Source organism: Rhinolophus hipposideros, assembly GCF_964194185.1.
Source record: "Rhinolophus hipposideros genome assembly, chromosome: 21".
NCBI classification, from domain to species: Eukaryota; Metazoa; Chordata; class Mammalia; order Chiroptera; family Rhinolophidae; genus Rhinolophus; species Rhinolophus hipposideros.
Genome location: NC_138067.1, coordinates 9,748,863 through 9,766,610, shown reverse-complemented (window position 1 = coordinate 9,766,610; position 17,748 = coordinate 9,748,863). Strand labels below are relative to the sequence as shown.

General features: G+C 49.9%; 1 protein-coding gene across 1 annotated transcript in view; it reads right to left on the bottom strand.

Annotated features, from left to right (window-relative positions):
- Positions 1-17,748, bottom strand: part of NLRC5 (NLR family CARD domain containing 5) — a 52,241-nt gene that overhangs the window by 14,530 nt on the left and 19,963 nt on the right. Inside the window, 15 exon segments of the mRNA XM_081032293.1 lie at positions 1,635-1,718; positions 1,804-1,887; positions 3,428-3,493; positions 3,847-3,936; positions 4,694-4,777; positions 6,479-6,565; positions 8,718-8,780; positions 8,970-9,059; positions 10,666-10,749; positions 13,288-13,371; positions 14,256-14,345; positions 15,306-15,350; positions 15,600-15,689; positions 17,134-17,217; positions 17,630-17,713. Coding sequence (XP_080888419.1) covers positions 1,635-1,718; positions 1,804-1,887; positions 3,428-3,493; positions 3,847-3,936; positions 4,694-4,777; positions 6,479-6,565; positions 8,718-8,780; positions 8,970-9,059; positions 10,666-10,749; positions 13,288-13,371; positions 14,256-14,345; positions 15,306-15,350; positions 15,600-15,689; positions 17,134-17,217; positions 17,630-17,713 — 1,209 coding nt within the window.

Here is a 17,748-nt window from a genome sequence, read left to right as displayed (position 1 = left end):
TTAATTAGAAGCAGGAAAAAAGAGAGTTGTTTAAAATATTCCTGCTTTTCAAGTTATAGCGATCTTTTTTCAAAGTACTATTTTCTTTTTATGCTCTTATGGACTTTCCACAAATTTCTATAACTAATATGTATTATTTTAAGAGTAAGAAAAGTTTTATTTTAAAATGTTATTTTGAGTGATCTAGCAATTCTGAGTATATTCCCCAAAGAATTGAAAGCAGAGATACAAAAAGATATGTGTACATCTATGTTCATAACAGCCCCAAAGTGGAAGCAACCCAGTGTCTGGTTATCAACAGATAAACGAATAAGCAAGATGTGGTCTGTCCACACAATGACATATTATTCATCCATATGAAGGAATCAAGCACGTGGCTACACCATGGCTGAACCCTGAGGACATTATGCTAAGTGAAATAAGCCAGTCACACAAAGACAAACACTGTATAATTCTACTTGGTGAGGTACCTCGAGCAGTCAAATTCCTAGGGACAGAGAGCAGAATGGTGGTTACCAGAGGTTGGCGGGCAGGGGGAATGGGGAGTTCTTATTTAATGAGGACAGTTTCAGTTTTGCAAGAAGAAAACAGTTGTGGTTGTACAACAATATGTATGCATGTAACATTACTGACCTGTACATTTTAAAAAGGGTTAACATGGTAAATGTTATGTTATGTGTATTATACCACAATTTTTAAACAATGTTATTTTGGGGAACGAGCAGACTTTATGTGCCTCATCATAGGCTACGATGAAAAGTGACCATCACTGGACACGAAGTCAGTTTTTTTGTCTCAAATATGTCACTGAACCTCAGTGCGCCTTTTGATCTAATCTGTAATTGCAGGAAAGTCCACGGTTAGAGGAATAAGCTCAATGACATGAAGAGGAAGCGACCAGACAGAGCCGGAAAGTGCGATAATCTACAGGTCACTGATATGAAAGAGGGAAGTGGGGTATGACACGGATTAAGGGTCCTAAGAGCTGTCGCCAGCCCACGGCATTGTGGACCTTCACTGCATCCCAGATCCAATATGCCAGCTGTCCCGTTGGGGGACAATGGGACATTTCAGATTGGACTGGGTAATGCATGACACCGAGGAACTGCTATGATTTCCGTAGGTGTCCTAATTCAACTGTGATATGTAGAAAATGTCCTTATTTTGTAAAGATTCATGGTGAAATATTTGAATGATATTTCATGAGATCTGTAACTTACTTTAAAACACTTCGGCCAAAATAAACAAGTGAAGCAAATTTGGAAAAAATGTGAACCATTGTCAAACCTAGGTGATGGTATCTTCTTTTTTTTTTGCAATTTTTAAAATGGTCATAGTGAACATACAAATGTGATATTTGTTATATGTTATTTTTGACCTTAGCTGGGTGTCCTTTGGAGTTTTTTTCCCCTTAATCCCCAAGCATAAACGTCACCCTGGAGAGGGCGGCTTCTCTGTGTGCCTGAGGGGTTCTCTGGGACAAATGGGCAGAGTCGGCTCTAGGGCCAGGTGTTGGGATTCTGGGTGCAGGAAATGGTCAGGTTCATGACCCTGGGGAGACCCATTCTCCAGTGCCCGCCCCTGCCCTCATTCATGCCATGGCCTCCACCCAGGGGCACGGAGGAAGAGACTACCTGAGACTGAGCAGCCCCTCTGGCCATCTCACCAGACTCAGGAGGACGGTCAGGCCTTCCAGGCCCAAGCAGCACTGAGTCAGCCTGGGGACAGAGGGAGGTTACCGCAGTGGCTCTGGCAGTGAGCCCCCAGCCCTCAGCTGTCCCCATGGGGGGCCCTGTCACTCACGTCAGCTGCTTCAGTGGCTGGGCCTGGCTCAGGCCGGTGGCCAGTCTGCACACATGCTCTGGCTTGAAGCTGCACTCACTCAGCCTGAGGGTAGAGGGTAAAAAGCAGAGCCTGGGTGAGGCCTGTGAAGGCTACTGTCCTGTTCCTCCCAGTTTTCTGCAGGATCTATGGGAACAGGGTGAGCAAGCAGGCGTGCCTGCCTTACATTCAGTATCTCTTTTAATTCCAACAGTGTCATTTATGGGCGAGGGAACAGAGCTGGTCAGAAGTAAGGGTAGAGTTGGGTTTCAATCCAGCTCAGCCTGACTCCAGACCCCAAACCCATAACCACTCCCCTAGTCTCTAGCACCACTTTATTCCAGGCTCCCTTGGAGGGAGGAGGGCCTAGGGTTGTCCCTTTGGCCTTGCCCTCCAGGTGTACAACCCTGTGTGGCCAGCAGACAGGCCCCAGGCCACTGCCTCACAGACGGGCAGAGATGAGGGCCCAGCACAACACCATGCGCGGTTTATTCTAACGGACAGAGGGGCCACTGGCATTCTCCAGGAGGGGCTGATATTTGAGCTGGGTCTTAAAGGATTGCGGGGAACATTTCATCTCAGAAAAGCAGGGAAGAGAAGTCAGGCTGAGTGCCCAGTGGGGCAGGGCAGCTTTATCAGACAGTACGTGCTCGGTGAACAAGGAGCAAAGGCCCCTTGTGGCTGAATATATGTGTGTATGTATGCGATGTGTGGTGTGGGTGTGTGTGTGTTGGGGGGGAGGTAGATGGTGTGTGTGTATGTATGCGATGTGGGGTGTGTGTGTGTATGTGTGTGTGTATGTGTGTGCGTGTGTGTGTGTGTATGGTGTGTGGGGTGAGGAAAGACGTGGTAGGAGGTAACTGAGGGAGAAGACCAGGCTAAGGAATCTGAACTTGATCCTGAAGGACTTAGAGCGGTGGCGTGGCATAGTCAGATGTATGAGTGTCAGTAAGATCCCTCTGGGTGCTGTGGGGTGAATGGATGGGAAAAGGCCTGGCAAGAGGCAGTGGGCCAATTTGGAGGCCACAGTCACAGCTAAAGTAAGACATGTAAAGGAGCTGACTCAAGGCAGTAGCGGTGAGGTTGAGAAAGAGGGAGACAGAGCCCCAGGCTCCCCGGGTGTAATAGTAACAAGAACAAGAACAAGAACAACAACAACAACAGCTGATATAGCGCTCAAATGAACCAGGCCCTTTCCAAGCACTTTATACATGTTAACTCATTTAATTCTCACAACAACAGATGAGGAACTGAAACAGAGAGGTTAAGTCACTTGTCCAAAGTCACACAGCTGGTAAGTGGTAGAGTTGGGATTTACCCCCAGGTGGCTCCACAGTCCAAGCTCTTAACTATGATACTCAGAAGCATCCAGATTTATAGTTAAGACATGGCTAAGAGGCACAAATACAATATGAAGGCCGGGCCCAAGGACTAGAGGAGTGGGGATTTGGGGAAGGTGATGAGGAGGCAAACCTGGGCAGTGAGCATGAAACAGGGTGTGAGAAGGAGGAGAGGGCCCAGTGAAAAAGCAGGCATGGAGCTGCCACGGGGTCAGCCTCCGCTCTCCCCTCCCCTCCATTTTCCCCTTACCCTAGACAGGAATTACCTCAGTGTTTTCCCGGCCTCTTCCTGTTGGGAGAAGTGAATCCTGAAGCTCTGCTGGGAGCCCAGGCTGCAGAGAGAGGGGTGTGAGGATGCCAGAGCTTTACCAGTGTCCTCAGGACCCAGATTTCAGGGGGCACAGGGCACCTGAGCCCGTCATCACACACACAGGAGGTAATGAGACTGACGCAGGGACAAGGGGTGGGGGAAGCCATGGAAGGAGAGGCCCTTGCTGATCCAACTCATTCTGTGGGGACCCTGAAGCCTGGCCTTCCCCACCCTGTGATCTCCCTGGTCCCCATGGCATGAGGGCTGCGAGGATGGAAACTGTGATCCCACATTCAGTGAACCCTGGAGACTCAAAGGTTGTCCCAAGTCACACAGACTTCCCCCACCATCAGCAAGTGGCACCAAGATCCTTACTTCACCGAGGCCTCCCGGACACGTGGGCAGGAGGGGAGACTCTCCACCAGGCACAGGACACTTTCCTGAGAGATGTTGTTGTGACTCAGACTAGAAGAGAAATGAGGTTCGGGATGGGGCCATGGGGGTCAGCACCTCCGTGGAGCCCTGCCCAGCCCCCTTTGTCTCCTCCCCTCCAGTTCTCATCTCCGGGAGGAGAGTTCTCAATGTCCGAGTGTCCATTCTCCAGGTGGAGACACTGAGGTCCTGAGAGAGGCCAGGGGGGTGCTGTCACCACACGGTCAGGACAGGTTCCAGACCCAGAGTCCCTGCAAGCTGTGTGACAGCGCACTGATGGGGTCAGGGTGGCAGCCCCATACAGAGCACAAAGCTCAGTTGCCTAGCAATGGCCATCCTAGTTCTAGCCACCTGTCTCCCGGGTCACTGGGGAGATTGGTGAGAGTGTGGATGACTTCCTAGGGACCCTCCCTGTTATGAGGACATTCCAAAACTGTGTCCCGTAGCCTTGGTCAAAGGAGCTTCAGGGACCGGCTGGACCAGGAGCCAGGACAGCTAAGATCCCACACCAGCTGGTTAGGGATGAGCTGTTGCTCCTTGCTCAGAGTCAGCTTGAGTTACCAAGCTTTAGTCGCAGCCTGTCCTGGGTGTCTGGTGGGGACTCTTTCCAAGATGGGCAACGAGGGAAGGAGGAAAGGACCCAAGGCAGGGGAGGATGTCAGGGGAAGAATTACCCCTTTCCCCTCCCCTCTCCTTGTCCTCTGGGGTTCTCTAGGGATCCCTCAAAATTCATGCTCTTGGCTCAGAGGACTCTTCCTCCTTGCTGTCCTTGAGACTGCTCATCACTTACTCAAGCAAACCAGAGATGGGCACCTGAGGCAGACATTCTAGGAGGCACCTGAGCCCGTCATCACCCAGCTGGTTGGCGGAGAGGCTGCAAGAGGTAAGAGGAGGGTGCTGATGGTCAGATGTGCCCCCGCAACCTGTGCCTTACCTTCAGCCACCATCACTGCTACTCTACCCACACAGCACTCTCTTTATCACCCGTTCTCACCTCCTCCAGTCAGCATCGCTTCCATCCCAACACCACCATCACCACAACCACCACCATCTCCAACACCACGAGACTCTCCACCACCAACACCACCACACTACAGCTCCCGTGTTCCCATCACCATTCCCCTCACCAGCACCACGGTTAACCAGTTCTCATCTTCCCCCTCAGTATCTGCGGACCATTCCCAGGACTCCAGCAGGCTTTCAGGAGTTGGGGAAAAACCAATTAGCTTTTACCATGCCCTTGGCCTGGATCAGTTGGGAGCTGCCATTTTTGAACAAGAGTAAATTCAGGGGGAAAAAATGTTTGGAGGATGCACTTCCCCAACAGATTTCTTCTTTTAATTTGGGAATGCAATATCGGAAATTGCACTTGAATACTTTCTTGTTTCCCTTCATTGGGGCATTTTATGGTTTTAGCTACAGTTTCAGAGACACTATGACCAGTGTGCCCTGGAATATCTGATTTTCGTTCTGTATCTTTGAACTCATTTCGTCCCCGATTATGACACTTTTGAGGCTTGTTTATTTTGCCTTTTCCTAAGAAACTGTAAAACTTAGTTTGTCTCATGAAGCCATTTAATAATCTTTAAAATAAGAAAAAGTACCCTCGACAATGAAAAAACAAAATCTCAAAGGCACATTGCTTATTCCTCTTTCTTTAAAATACATGATTTTCATCAGTCACATTTGTTTTCTTGGCCATAGCACAACAGGAATTTAATTTTTTTTGGTACACATCTTTCTTTAAGGTCCTAAGCTGCACTTCTAATGGTTGTGAACAAAGACTCTGCATTGTACTCCCGTGTTTCCCTGAAAATAAGACCTAGCCAGACAATCAGCTCTCATGTGTCTTTTGGAGCAAAAATTAATATAAGACCAGGTCTTATTTTACTATAATATAGAGCTGATTGTCCGGCCAGGTCTTCTTTTTGGGGAAACACGGTAGCTGTGTGACTTTGGCAAGTTCTTAATCTCTCTGGAGCGCAGCTCTCTCACCTATAAAATGGGGACAATAGTACATAGGTTTGTGAGAAGGATAAAAAGAATATCTAAAGCACATAGAACAGTGGAGAAAGTGCTCAATAGGTGTTAGCTATTATTATCATCTTTCTACCCATGTGAGGGTTGCACTATTTGGGCACCAAGACAAGCCACACAGATACCGCTCCTCAACTGTACAAGAGCCTGAGTCCCCACGCAGCTGGCTCTGGGATCCCCCTTAAGCCTGAGGCATTTAGTAGTTGCCAGAGAAATCAGTGGATCCTTCATTTTAGTCCCCATCACGTAGCAGAGCTCCAATGCCTTGATCAACATGAGGCCAACGGGCTCCTGTGGCCCTTTTTGAAGGACTTCCTCAATTAGATCAAGAGCACGCGCTTAACTAGCTCCACTATGGCGGGAGGAGGGGGTGGGAGGGATAAAATGGGTACAGGGAAACCTTATGGATGTGACCCAGAGTCTCGGGCATCCCGTTAGCTGGTCCTGAGAGGTGTTGAGAGCACGCATACACACACACACACCCCTCCAGTGACACGCAGGCACATGCTCCCGGGCTCCGTCCTCCTCCCCAACTTACTCCAGGTGGTTGAGGTCTTCACACTTTCTCAGCACCTTGCACAGTGGCTCCACATGCTCCTGGCTGAGGCCGCAGCCCGTGAACGTGCTGGAGGAGAGGGAACAAGCCAGGGCTGAGTGTTAAGCCACTCAGACCTGCTCTGCCCTGGCTCATCCTGGGTGTGGCCTCCCAGCCCCTGTGGTGAGGCCTTTCCAAGCTTGGACTCTCTGGAACTATCCAGCACCTACAACTTCCACCTCCCCCACAGCAGATCCCACGTGGCACCCACATGCTCCTCTGGGAGGTGGTTCTGAAAGTGGGACCTTGCTGACACGCAAATTCTGGAAGCCCAGCCCAGACGCCCTGAATCAGAAACTCTAGGGGCAAGGCCCTCCGGCTGACTGATTTGAGCTCAAGTCCAAGAACTGTAGCTCTTGGGGTCATTTTAATGAACAGACATGGGGGGGGCGGGTGGAGGAGAATAGAGTGAGGTCTGCTTTTGCAGAGGGCTACTGATCCTGAAATTAAAAGTAGTGGTAAATCTGCCTTTGAAAGGCCTAAAATGAGACGATACAATAAGTTAAAAGAAGAGCCTATGACCAGCCAGCAACTGAAAAAAAAAAAGAATCTTAAAATCACAAAGTTCCTAAAATCATTATTTCAAATTTGTATCACTATTACTCTCCTTCATGATTCACCCCAGAGTTCTAAATTCCTTTTTATACCATGACTTACTTCCTATTTTTAAATCAGCTTAGTCATTTTATTTGATGCATTTAGTGTAAAAGAAAACCCTGTATCACTCACTCAAATGGGAAACTGGTATTGCATGCCACAAACAGACCATAAACATAAGAATAAATGAAATGAGAGCAAAATATCACCATTAAATTTGAGCCAGACATTGACACCTGCTAAGGGCTCTCTTTCCTAAAAAATGAGCTTCGCCAGTGTTAGAGAGCTGGTACAGACACGCCAACATCCAGCTGAGACTTCCTCTTGGCCTTAATAGACAGGGATAATGACCTCTCTAGGGATTCAATGAAGTGGAACTTCTCTCCTAGCTGCCCAGCCTCCTGACAATCATCCCATCCAAGTCTGTGGCCTACATTTTGGAAACCACTGACTTAGAAACTACCAAGGTGTCCTAGACGTCAGGGTACTAGCCGGCTAGGACAGAAGTCCAAAAGCTCCAGCCAAAGCCACCTATTTTTATATGGCTTGTAAACCAAGGATGATTTTCCCATTTTCAAATGGTTGAGAAAAAAAAAATGAAAAGAAGAGTAACAGTTCATGACACAAACATTATATGAAATTCAAATCTCATTTCCACAACAACAGTTTCACTGGCACGTAGCCACACACATTCCTTTATGTATTTTCTGTGCTGCTTTCAAGCGAAAACAGTGAAGTCAGTCGATAGAAACCATAGAGCCTGTAAAACCCCAAATATTTACAATCTAACCCTTTACAGAAAACGTCTGTCCACCCCTGGGCTAGAAGTACTGTGAATGGCCTGGGTTCAAGTCCAGCTGCATCCCTCAGGACGTGGGATGTGCAGTCTGACCGCAGCTGTGAGGTTTATGGGAGGTGCTATGTAGAAGGCTGTCAGATCGGTGCCCTGCAGATGTTCAACAAATATTAGCTCTTCCATTTTTCATTCCACAACTGACGATGCTGAGGCACAGCGAGGAGAAGGGTCTGCTCCCAGGGCTCCGAGCAAGCCAGTGGCGTCAAAGAGTTAACAGAAATGCCATCTTTGCACTCAGAGGTCGCTCACCTGCCCCATTATCCCGCCTCTAGTGCAATACCTGCCCCCCTCTCGCCCGGGCAACCACAGAGCGCTGGTCTAGGAGTCAGTACCCGTGACACGCATGCTTTACATGTTGCCTCGTGTAATCCTTGCCAATGCCCTGCAGCATGGTGTCTCCCTTCTCCAGCTGCAGAAGCTGAGAACAGGAGAGGTTGAGGAACTCGCCCAAGGTGCCAAGCTTGCTGGGCAGGTTGTGAAGTCCTTTTTTTTGGACAGGTTCCTGAGTCTGATGTGGACTCCTTCCTTGCCCTTGACAAGAGCCTGGCTCTCTCTGGATGCCTGCCTCTTCATGTTGGAGGAAACAAGTCTCCTTGCAGGTCCTTTGGGGGAATGTGCTGCACGTTCTTTCTCTGCTGTCTGTCTTCTGCTCTGGCCATTCAGGAGGCAGGTCTACTCATCCCCAATACCCTCTGTCTGCCAGGGAGGGCACGGGTCCAGGGGACTTACCCATGACGCCCACTTTTCTGCTTCTCGTTAGACCTGAAGTACAGGGTCACATGATGCAGGGACCTGGAGCAGACAGCACCTGGATCAGCCACCCTCGGCCACAGCCTTAGGATGCCTCCGGGGGGCAAGCACCCCTCCTCCAGAAGCTGAGCTTCTGACTTGGGTCCTACTGCCTCCATCCTTCCCCTCACACCCACCAGACTTCAGGCAACCCTCCAAGACCAGCCCTGGTTGCCCCAGGGCAATGCCCACCTGAGATCCACCTTTTGAACTCGTGGGCACAGGCTGAAGAGGTCAGCCAGCAGGAAGGGGCTCCTTATGGACAGTCTCATCTGGCTCAGCCTGAGAAGGAAAGGGGCACGGTCCTAAGTCAGCAAGTCAGAGCCAAGCAAGATCGGTAGGCAAGGAACTGTGATAGGCTGGAGGGGAAAGAACCCGAGGATAGGGAGGGCTGGCAGGTCAGCATGGCAATAAGGAAGAAGGCAGGGATTCAAGAGAGACTAATAGAGGCTTGGCATCAAGCAGACTTGGGTTTGAGCCCCAGTTCTGCTTCCTGGCTGTGTGTCCTTGGATAAGTCACTTAAGCTCTCTGAGCCTCAGTTTCCTTACCTGGAAAACAGGACAACTCATGATATACCTTCCTTCCAGGGTGTCATCAGGATTTAATTACATCAAATGTGTGCGCTGCCTAGCCTGATATCCAGGCTTGTTATTATTATTATTATTATTATTATTATTATTATTATTATATTGTTTCCATCCTCAAGCAGAGACTTAACAGGTCAGTCTTGCTGACAGGGAGTGGGATACTTCTACCTTTAGAGTAGTTTATAGACCTCAGCACTATTGAGATTGGGGCTAGATAATTCATTGTTATTGGGGGCCGCCCTGCAGGAGACTTAGCAGCATCTCCGACCTCTACTCACTAGATGCCAGTAATGGCAATACCTCTCTCCCACGCTGTATCTCCAGCACCCCAAACAGTGCCTGGCCCCCAGTAGTGCACAAGCACTATGGACTAAGTAAGATAAAGCGTAAGTCAGGCTGGCCACCTCGTTCCAAAGACAGATGAGGAGTTGGGGGCTGATGCTGTGTGATTTGGGCATATAGAAGCCCCTCTCTGGTCTGAGGTTTCCCACCTGTTCATCGTAACCTACCATCTTCTGTGTCCAAAGGAGCCCTTTCTGGCCCATTCTCTCCTAGCAGGGTAGGACCAGGATGGGTGCCGTGGAGGTTGACATGAGCGCTGCCATCCTTGCCTACCTCTGGCGTGTCAGTCTCCTTCCCTGCGCCCCCACCTTATAGGACTCAGGGATGAGCGAGGTCCTAGATGTGATGTGAGTCTTCTCAGGTATTCCAGAGATCATTACCCCTAGTATTTATATCGCTGTTATTAATGATATGATTTAACTTCCTGTTGTATTTTTTCACCCCAGCTGCAGCTACTTCCCCCACCTCAGAAGAAAATTTATAGTAAATCCTTTTCAAATTCTAACCAGTCTGAATTGAAATTAGAAAATAGAATTTTAAATACTTTGGGGGATGCTGCTAAATTCCCCCTTTACGAAGCTAGATAGTGAACTTTAAAAAATGGTGTGTGACATACACATGACCTACATCTGTAAAGTCCCTTTCTAGGGGAAGGTGACCTTTCTGTGGTTGGGGAGAAGTACACTAGCCCATCTGTCACAGTAACTTGTCTTGTTTGAATCTCATCTCTGGGGCAAGTGTTGGGGAATATTAATCCCATTTATCAGATGAGGAAACTGCGGCGCAGAAGAGTCAAATGACTCCCCTCATGGTTGATAAAGTATGAGGGAGGAGCTGGAAGTAGACTCTAGCTCCCAGTTGTGCCAGATAAAATGAGGTAAGGAGGGAAGAAAAGGGAGGGGATAGCTTTACAATGCAAGAGCCTCAGGCCACAGGGAAATGGGGAAACCAGTCTTACTGCAGTAGCTTCAGCTGGTGGAGCCGGGGCAAATGTCCCAGCAAGGTGTCCAGGCTCTGATCACTCAGGATCCCGTGGGACAATCTATGAAACAAGACATCTGAATGAGGTGGGGAAGCCTTGGGCCAAGCTAGGAGTATGCCCGCACAGCCGAGCCTTTGGGAGATGGGTCGTAAACCTGAGGTGCCCTAAACGTTCCCTCAGAACACCAGGTCCTTGAGTCACAAAAGCTGGAGGAAAAGGAAAGTCACATATGTTTGGAAAACACTGGGTTAAGCCAAATTGGTTTTCTTTGCTGTAGGACTTCTCAGAAGAGTGCTTTTTGTAGCATTGGCTGTAGTGCTATAGAGAAGAAGGAGAAGGGGGGGCAGAGAGGGGGAGGGGAAGGGGAGGAGGAGGAGGAGAAGGAGGAGAAGGAGACAAAGAAGGATAAGAAGAAGGAGACTAATCCCAAGAAACCAAATGAAAACAAAACAAAAACAAAAAATGCCAGAAGCAGCCTGATGTCTACCTTGACCCTAGAAGGGGTGGTTCAATAATTTGTGGCACATCCAAACTGTGGAAGGTTAGTACGAAAAGGCACAAATATACACTATATTGTATAAAAAACACATAAGAGATAATCAGGGACAATTGAACACTATGGCTATTTGATGATTTTAATGTGTCATAAAATGTTAATATTTTAGGTCTGGTAATGGTTTTGTGGTTATGTTAAAAACTAAAGAGTATTTATCTTTTAGCTATGCATACTGAAATATCTACAGATGAAGTTATGAGGTGTCTGGGAATTGCTTCCAAATGACATGTGTATGTGTGGGTGCGTGGGCACACGTGTATGCACGCATGCATGTGTGCCAATGTGTGTGTGTGTGCCTGTGTGTGTGTGTTGGGGCCACGAGACGACAAACGATATACAGTTAGGTACAGGGCAACTAAGGCTCCATTATACTACTCTCTCTGTTTTTCTATGTGCGTGATAGTCTGATAATAAAAGTGGTTTTTTATTATTTTTTATTTTTTTTATTAGTTTCAGGTGCACAAGACAAAGTAATACTTAGACGTTTATCATTTATATCCCTCACACTGTGTGGACCCCCGTCCCCCCATCCACTATCCCTCTGACATCGCACACAGCCATTACATTTCCACTGTCTCTAAGTACATACATACATATATATATATATACGTATATAAAATTATAGTTGGCATTCATTATTGTTCAGCTTCAGGTGTACAGTGCCGTGATCAGGCATCTACATCTTCCCTGAGGTGGTCTCCCAAATGGGACACGTGTCCGTCCGATACCCTACAAAAGTGTTTTGTTTTTTAAATTAAGAAGTAACTTTATAGTGGGGAAATCTGACAAACACCACGTTGGCCAGGTGATCAAGATCAATATCAAGAGCGATAAGTCGAGTCCACAGCATGCCTCCCTGAGACGGGAAGAGGAGGGCACTTTACCCTGTGGTAGTCTTAGCCCACACCCGTAACCCCAGTCTAACCATGAAAAACACATCAACCCCAAATTGAGGAATATCTGACCAGTACTCCTCAAAACTGTCAAGGTCATGCAGGAACAATAAAGAAAGACTGAGAAACTATCACAGATCAGCGGAGGCAAAGGAATAGGGTGACTGAATGCAAAGTGGGGTCCTGGGTTAGAGTCTGATCAGAGAACGGGCATTTGTGGAAAAACTGGTGAACTCTGAATGAAGTCTAGCGTGTAACTAATAGTCATGTACCCAGGTGAGTTTCTTAGTTGTAACACGTGCCATGATAATGTGTGATACGAACAACCAAGGGCAACTGAGTGAGGGAACTCTCTGGACTAGCTTTACCACTTTTCTGCAAATCAAGTTTTAAACTATGCTAACATACATGGTTTATTTAAAAAAATTCATTGGCTCTTCATGTCGTGCTATTCCAGGAAAGCCATGACGTAGTGTCACGAGACAGAAGCTTGGGGCAGAGCTCTCACGTCGTAAGATGCCGTGTCTGCTAACCACGTCAAAAACCCTTCCCTCTGGTCCATATGTGTTTGAACTTTGAGAAAGGCATGGAAGGACACACACAGGTGATCAACACGGATAAGCTGTTGCAAGGGCCAGAAGGGCATTGGAGATGGGAGCCTGAAAGCAAGAAAGAAGACTAGTAAAACAGAAAAACACATACGGTGCGATGTAAAGTAAAACTGTAGAACACAGCTAGTCTGTCACTGTGAGTAGGTAAAAACTGGACATGCAAATGCACAAGGAGTAGAAGGCCCTGAGGAGAGGCCTCCAGGAGTGACAGGTTCCCCATGGAGGCAGGCCTACGTGGGTGCCAGTGTGGGGCTCCAGGGGTGGAGGGGGCAGACTGAGACTCTTGGGTGCCCTGAGTTGAGCAGCTGGGGAACGTGAAGCCCCAGGCCCAGCATAGCCTCTCTCAGTGGGAGGGGTGAGGTACCTGATCTGGGCTTTTGGGAGCAAGTCAGGGAACTCCCATGGGGTTGGGCTATGGGGACGGCAGGAAGGAACCAGAAAAGACTCACCTGGCCTCTAAGGAGGACTCCCCCCACCCCTCAGGTCACTGGGCAGATGCTCGCATTGTGCCCTCTGGGGCTGTGTCTTCCTTACTTACTTGATTTCCACAGGCCCTGGGCACTTCTCCAGAGTTTCACAGAGGCGGGTGAGGCTCGGGGGCTCCAGCTGACACTCCCTGAGGCTGAAAAGGGGCAGTGGGCAGGCAGGGGTTCAGAGAGGGCTCAGGGCACATGTCCAGCTCCAGGGACTCTCCCCTCCTTCTCACAACCCTCCTCCCCAACCTGCAGGCAGCAGGCTCTTCCCCCTGCAGGGAGCGCTCTCCACCCCCTATGTCTCTCCAAGGCCCCCTTCCCATCACTCTGACCCCCTGAGTGCCCAGATACCCTCATCCAGCCCCTGAGTCCTCCCCACTGAGCCACGCCTACGTTCGGCTCACCATCACCTCTCACCTGGACCACTTTAATACTCTCGGTCTTCCCCTCTTGCCTCCCTGCCATCCTTCTCCACCCTGCCAGTATCTCATCTTTAAACAGTCTAAGTCTGACCAGGCTCTCTTGTGCTGAAAGCCCTCTGTGGTTCCCCATTATCCTTAGGCTAAAAGCAAACCAGCGTTTCCATGCCTCACTTGCCTCCACTCTCCCTGCATATTCTCAGCCACACTGAAATGTTTCCCAAAAGCCATGCTTTCACTCCTCTGAGCCTCCACACAAGCTGGCTCACCTGTCTGGACAGTACCCCTCCCCTCCTCTGGACAACTCTGTTCAGGCCTCAGCTTAGGCAGCTCTCTTCTTATGTGAGGAAATCAAGGCCCCGAGAGGGGAGGGGTCCAGCCAGGACCTCACAGCCCCTCATGGCAGAGCCAGAAAGTCTTCAGAGAAACCAATGTGGGATCTTTTGTCTAAGGAGAATGCTGGGCCCAGCAGCCCCTGTCACCAGCTCTCATTCTTCCCTCCTTGCCTGAAACTCTCTCTCCTCGTCCCCAGCCCTAACCCCCTGTGCTCTCCTCACTTCCTGAGCCCTCACCCCACTGTGGTTACCCCAAATAAGAAGTGGGTAAGATGGTACCAGAAGCTCCTGGGGATGCAGCACTGACCGAACCCCGAGAACTGGCCTCCAGCCGGGAACTCTGGCAAAGACCCAGCAGCTGACAGATCCCTTGAAGTCGGGAAAACATTTGAGAGGAAAGTTCAAATCATCCACATTGGAAGACGAGACTCATCAGTCAGGGTTGGAAGGGGTCCTTGTGACAATCAAGCCCCTCCCTGTACAGATGGGGAAACTGAGGCCAGAGTGAGCAAGCCAGCCGCTTACACCCGTCCAGGGGGCAGCACCTGACCGGGTGAAGGGAGCAGGACAGAGTTTCTCTTCTTTCTGATCACCAAAGGTGGCCTTCACATGACTTCTGCCTCTCTGTGCCTCCATTCTTTTGGCCTCAAGAAGCCAGCGAGTCCCCAGAAATGGAGACCCTAGTCTGGAAAGCAAGACTACCGGGCTTCGGGCGAGCCCTGGCTTCAGACAGCCATCCGGTATGCCAGTGCTCTTCCCTGCCACGTCAGCCCCACTGGCCCCACATTGGCAGGCCCTTGGGCCAACCTCCCAAGCTAGACCACGGTGCCCCCCTAGGGGGCAGCCAGGAACATCTGTGGAGAACTACCTATTTTCATTGTTTACAGCAAGCAGGTGGAAACTTTTTCAGAGCACCAACGGTTCTTGGCTTCTCAAATTTGATTCTCAGAGTATGAAAGGACGGTGACTCATCTGAAGCTGTGTCTGCAGAGGTCTGCAAAAGTCCCCGAAAGGCAGAAACACAAATGCTCCCCTCTCCCTCCTGTAAATAAAGACCACCTGTTCTGCTGTGGCCTTTACTCGTTGTTCCTCCCCTGCACCTGCACTGGCTTCTTCCAAGAGAGGTTTAAGATGGCTGATTATTGCAAATTTATACAGGGTATGTGTGAGGGTACAGAAGTAGTGATTAGTTCTAGCCAGACCTGGGGTGGGGGGTTACTCTAGGGCTGACAGTGGTCCACATGGATCTAAGGTGGAGGGTACCTGTAGGAAGTGTGGACCAGAGTGGGGAGGAGAGCCCACCCCACCCTTGGAGCTCTCCCTCCTCACCTGGCTCTTCTGTCCCTTCTCAGGATGATGACTTGGCTCTTGAAACTGCAGGCAGAAAGGAGGCAGCAGTCAGAGAAAGGGCAAAGGGTCCGCATCCCAAGCAAGGGTGACAATTTGGGTATCCCTGGGCTATATTCATTCATTCGTTCATTCATTCATTCCTTCATTCAGGAGACACCTCACTTCCTGAGCCCATCACACATACACTGACCCTGTATCCCCCAGACCCTGAGGATGCTACATTATGAATTTGACAGACGAGGGGACAGGGAGGGGGCCCAGAGGCACGCTCACCTGACGTCCAGGTGGAAAGCCCACTGCACTGCAGAGAAGCACTGGGCCAAACTGATCACACTGTCCAGGGACAAGCCGTTGTCACTGAGGCTGGAGAATCATAGGAATGGCATTGACGGAGGTCACCCAGGACTCAAAAACACCCTCTTTGTGATCAGAGCACAGGGCAGGGGAGGGCTGTCCCTGAGTCCAGAGGATGGAACTCACTGAAACCTGGATGGTCAGAGTGTCTCTCCCAACTCCCCATTGTACAGATGAGGACACTGAGGCCCAGAAAGAGGCACAGTCTTGCCCAAAGTTACAGGTTAACAGAGCTGAGATTAGAACTCAATAGTTCCCTCTGTTTGTGATGAATCTGGGGAACGCTTTTAAGCCAGAGTGGTGCCTCAGTTTCCCCATCAGATAAAGGAGGGGTAGTGCCCAGTGAAAAATGAAAATGGCAGGGGTGGGGGGCGGGAGGCTCTTGCTCAAAAAGCAGGGAGAAAAGATTTCCTTTCTTTCATAGCCTGTCAATCTGTAATGGTGGTTTTTATTTGCCATTTAATGTCACACTCGTTAGGATGGGGGTCCTGGTAGGTGAGTAGAGACTCGCATAGGACCTGGGTCATAGTAGGTGTTCACAGCATGGGGATTTGCCCCATAAGTTCCAATCTGCATATAATTTGCCTGCAGTGGTGAGGCCTTCCTCCCCACCCAGATGCAGGCCCTAGACAACAACTGAGGCAACCTCCTGTTCTTCCCAGCATCCCAGTGAGACTGTCTGAGCAGGAAGAGCCCTCAAGCCACAGCCCTTATTCCAAAGCTGTAGGCAAAATACACCCCTCTGTAGTTTACGTGTTAACTCACTGGGAACCAGGGGCTCAGAGAGGTTATGTCACTTGCCCAAGGCCACACCAGGAACCTAGGCCTATGCTCACTGGGGCTCCTCTCACTGGCCTAGAAGAGCTTGGGTGGAGTGGTGGGGGGTAGTGGGGGCCAAGAACACAGCGGCCTTGTGGGGCCCAGGAATTCTGGTCTATGACAGGCAAAGTCTGGGGGTTCCTGGCCTCCTACCAGAGCCTCCCTTCCTTACTGAACATCTTCCCTCTCTCTGCCAGGTGCCCTGGGTACCCTGCGTGGGTGTCCTGTGGGGTACAAACCCTCCCTGTCTTTCAGCTCACACACTATCAAACAGCCCCTCCCTGCACCCCAGGGCCAGAATGGCCGCCAGCCATTCCATTCATCCGGTATAATTCCCACCATGCCTGCCTTGCCCCAGGTTACTTGGGATTCCCAGAGACAGGTCCAAGAAGTGAAACCTTAAATCAGAAGTTAGATCGTCGAGCCACAAAGGCCAGTATCTTTTTTAATGAGATTCATACCCTTTACTGATGAACACTTACCTGAGTATCAGGGACTGGGCTGGGCCATCCACATGCATCTTTCCGAGAACCCCAGGAGGGAGTGAGATGGGACCGAGGACAACCCCCACTCCCCACATCCCCTCATTCTGATGAAGACAAGCCTTAGAGACTTTGCCCAGCCAGCTACTCACTTCAAGGACTGCAGAGCACCCAGCCCAGGGAGCCGCTGAGCCAGCCGGGCTGTACCTTCATCTCCCAGAGCATTGCCTGATAAGCTGGCAGGGGCAGGAGGAGCACAGGTTAGCGGAGGGTGGGGATGGAGATGGGCAGGAGCTTTGGCTCTCCACCCACTCGCTCAGTCACTCAGCTTTCCTTGAAACTGGGACACGACCCTGGGCTGCCAATCAGCTGGGGTCTCACCGAGGGTTTTTATCCTGAGGTTTGTGACCCCTGGGGGGGGGTGTCAGAGATGGGCTTCAGAGGGAGTCAAATGTGGGGGTCCTGTATTTTAGGGGGAAGAGGCACAACTTTCACCAGATTCTCTATAGGGTTCCTATTTGCAGCAAGAAAGCACTGACAATCTAAATCTTCAAAAGCGAAACAAAACCCAACACACTAACACCCTATGACTGATCATCCCCCCGCTTTCCAGTAACACCCACCCGCCTTCCAGTAATAGCCACTCACTCAAGGTGACTGGGGCGGCAGCTTCCTTCCAGTGCTGTGCAGAGCTGCTCTAGGTGCTCTGCTCGCAAGCCACAGTGTGTCAGCCTGTGGAGGGCAGAACCACAGCCCTCTAGCCCTGT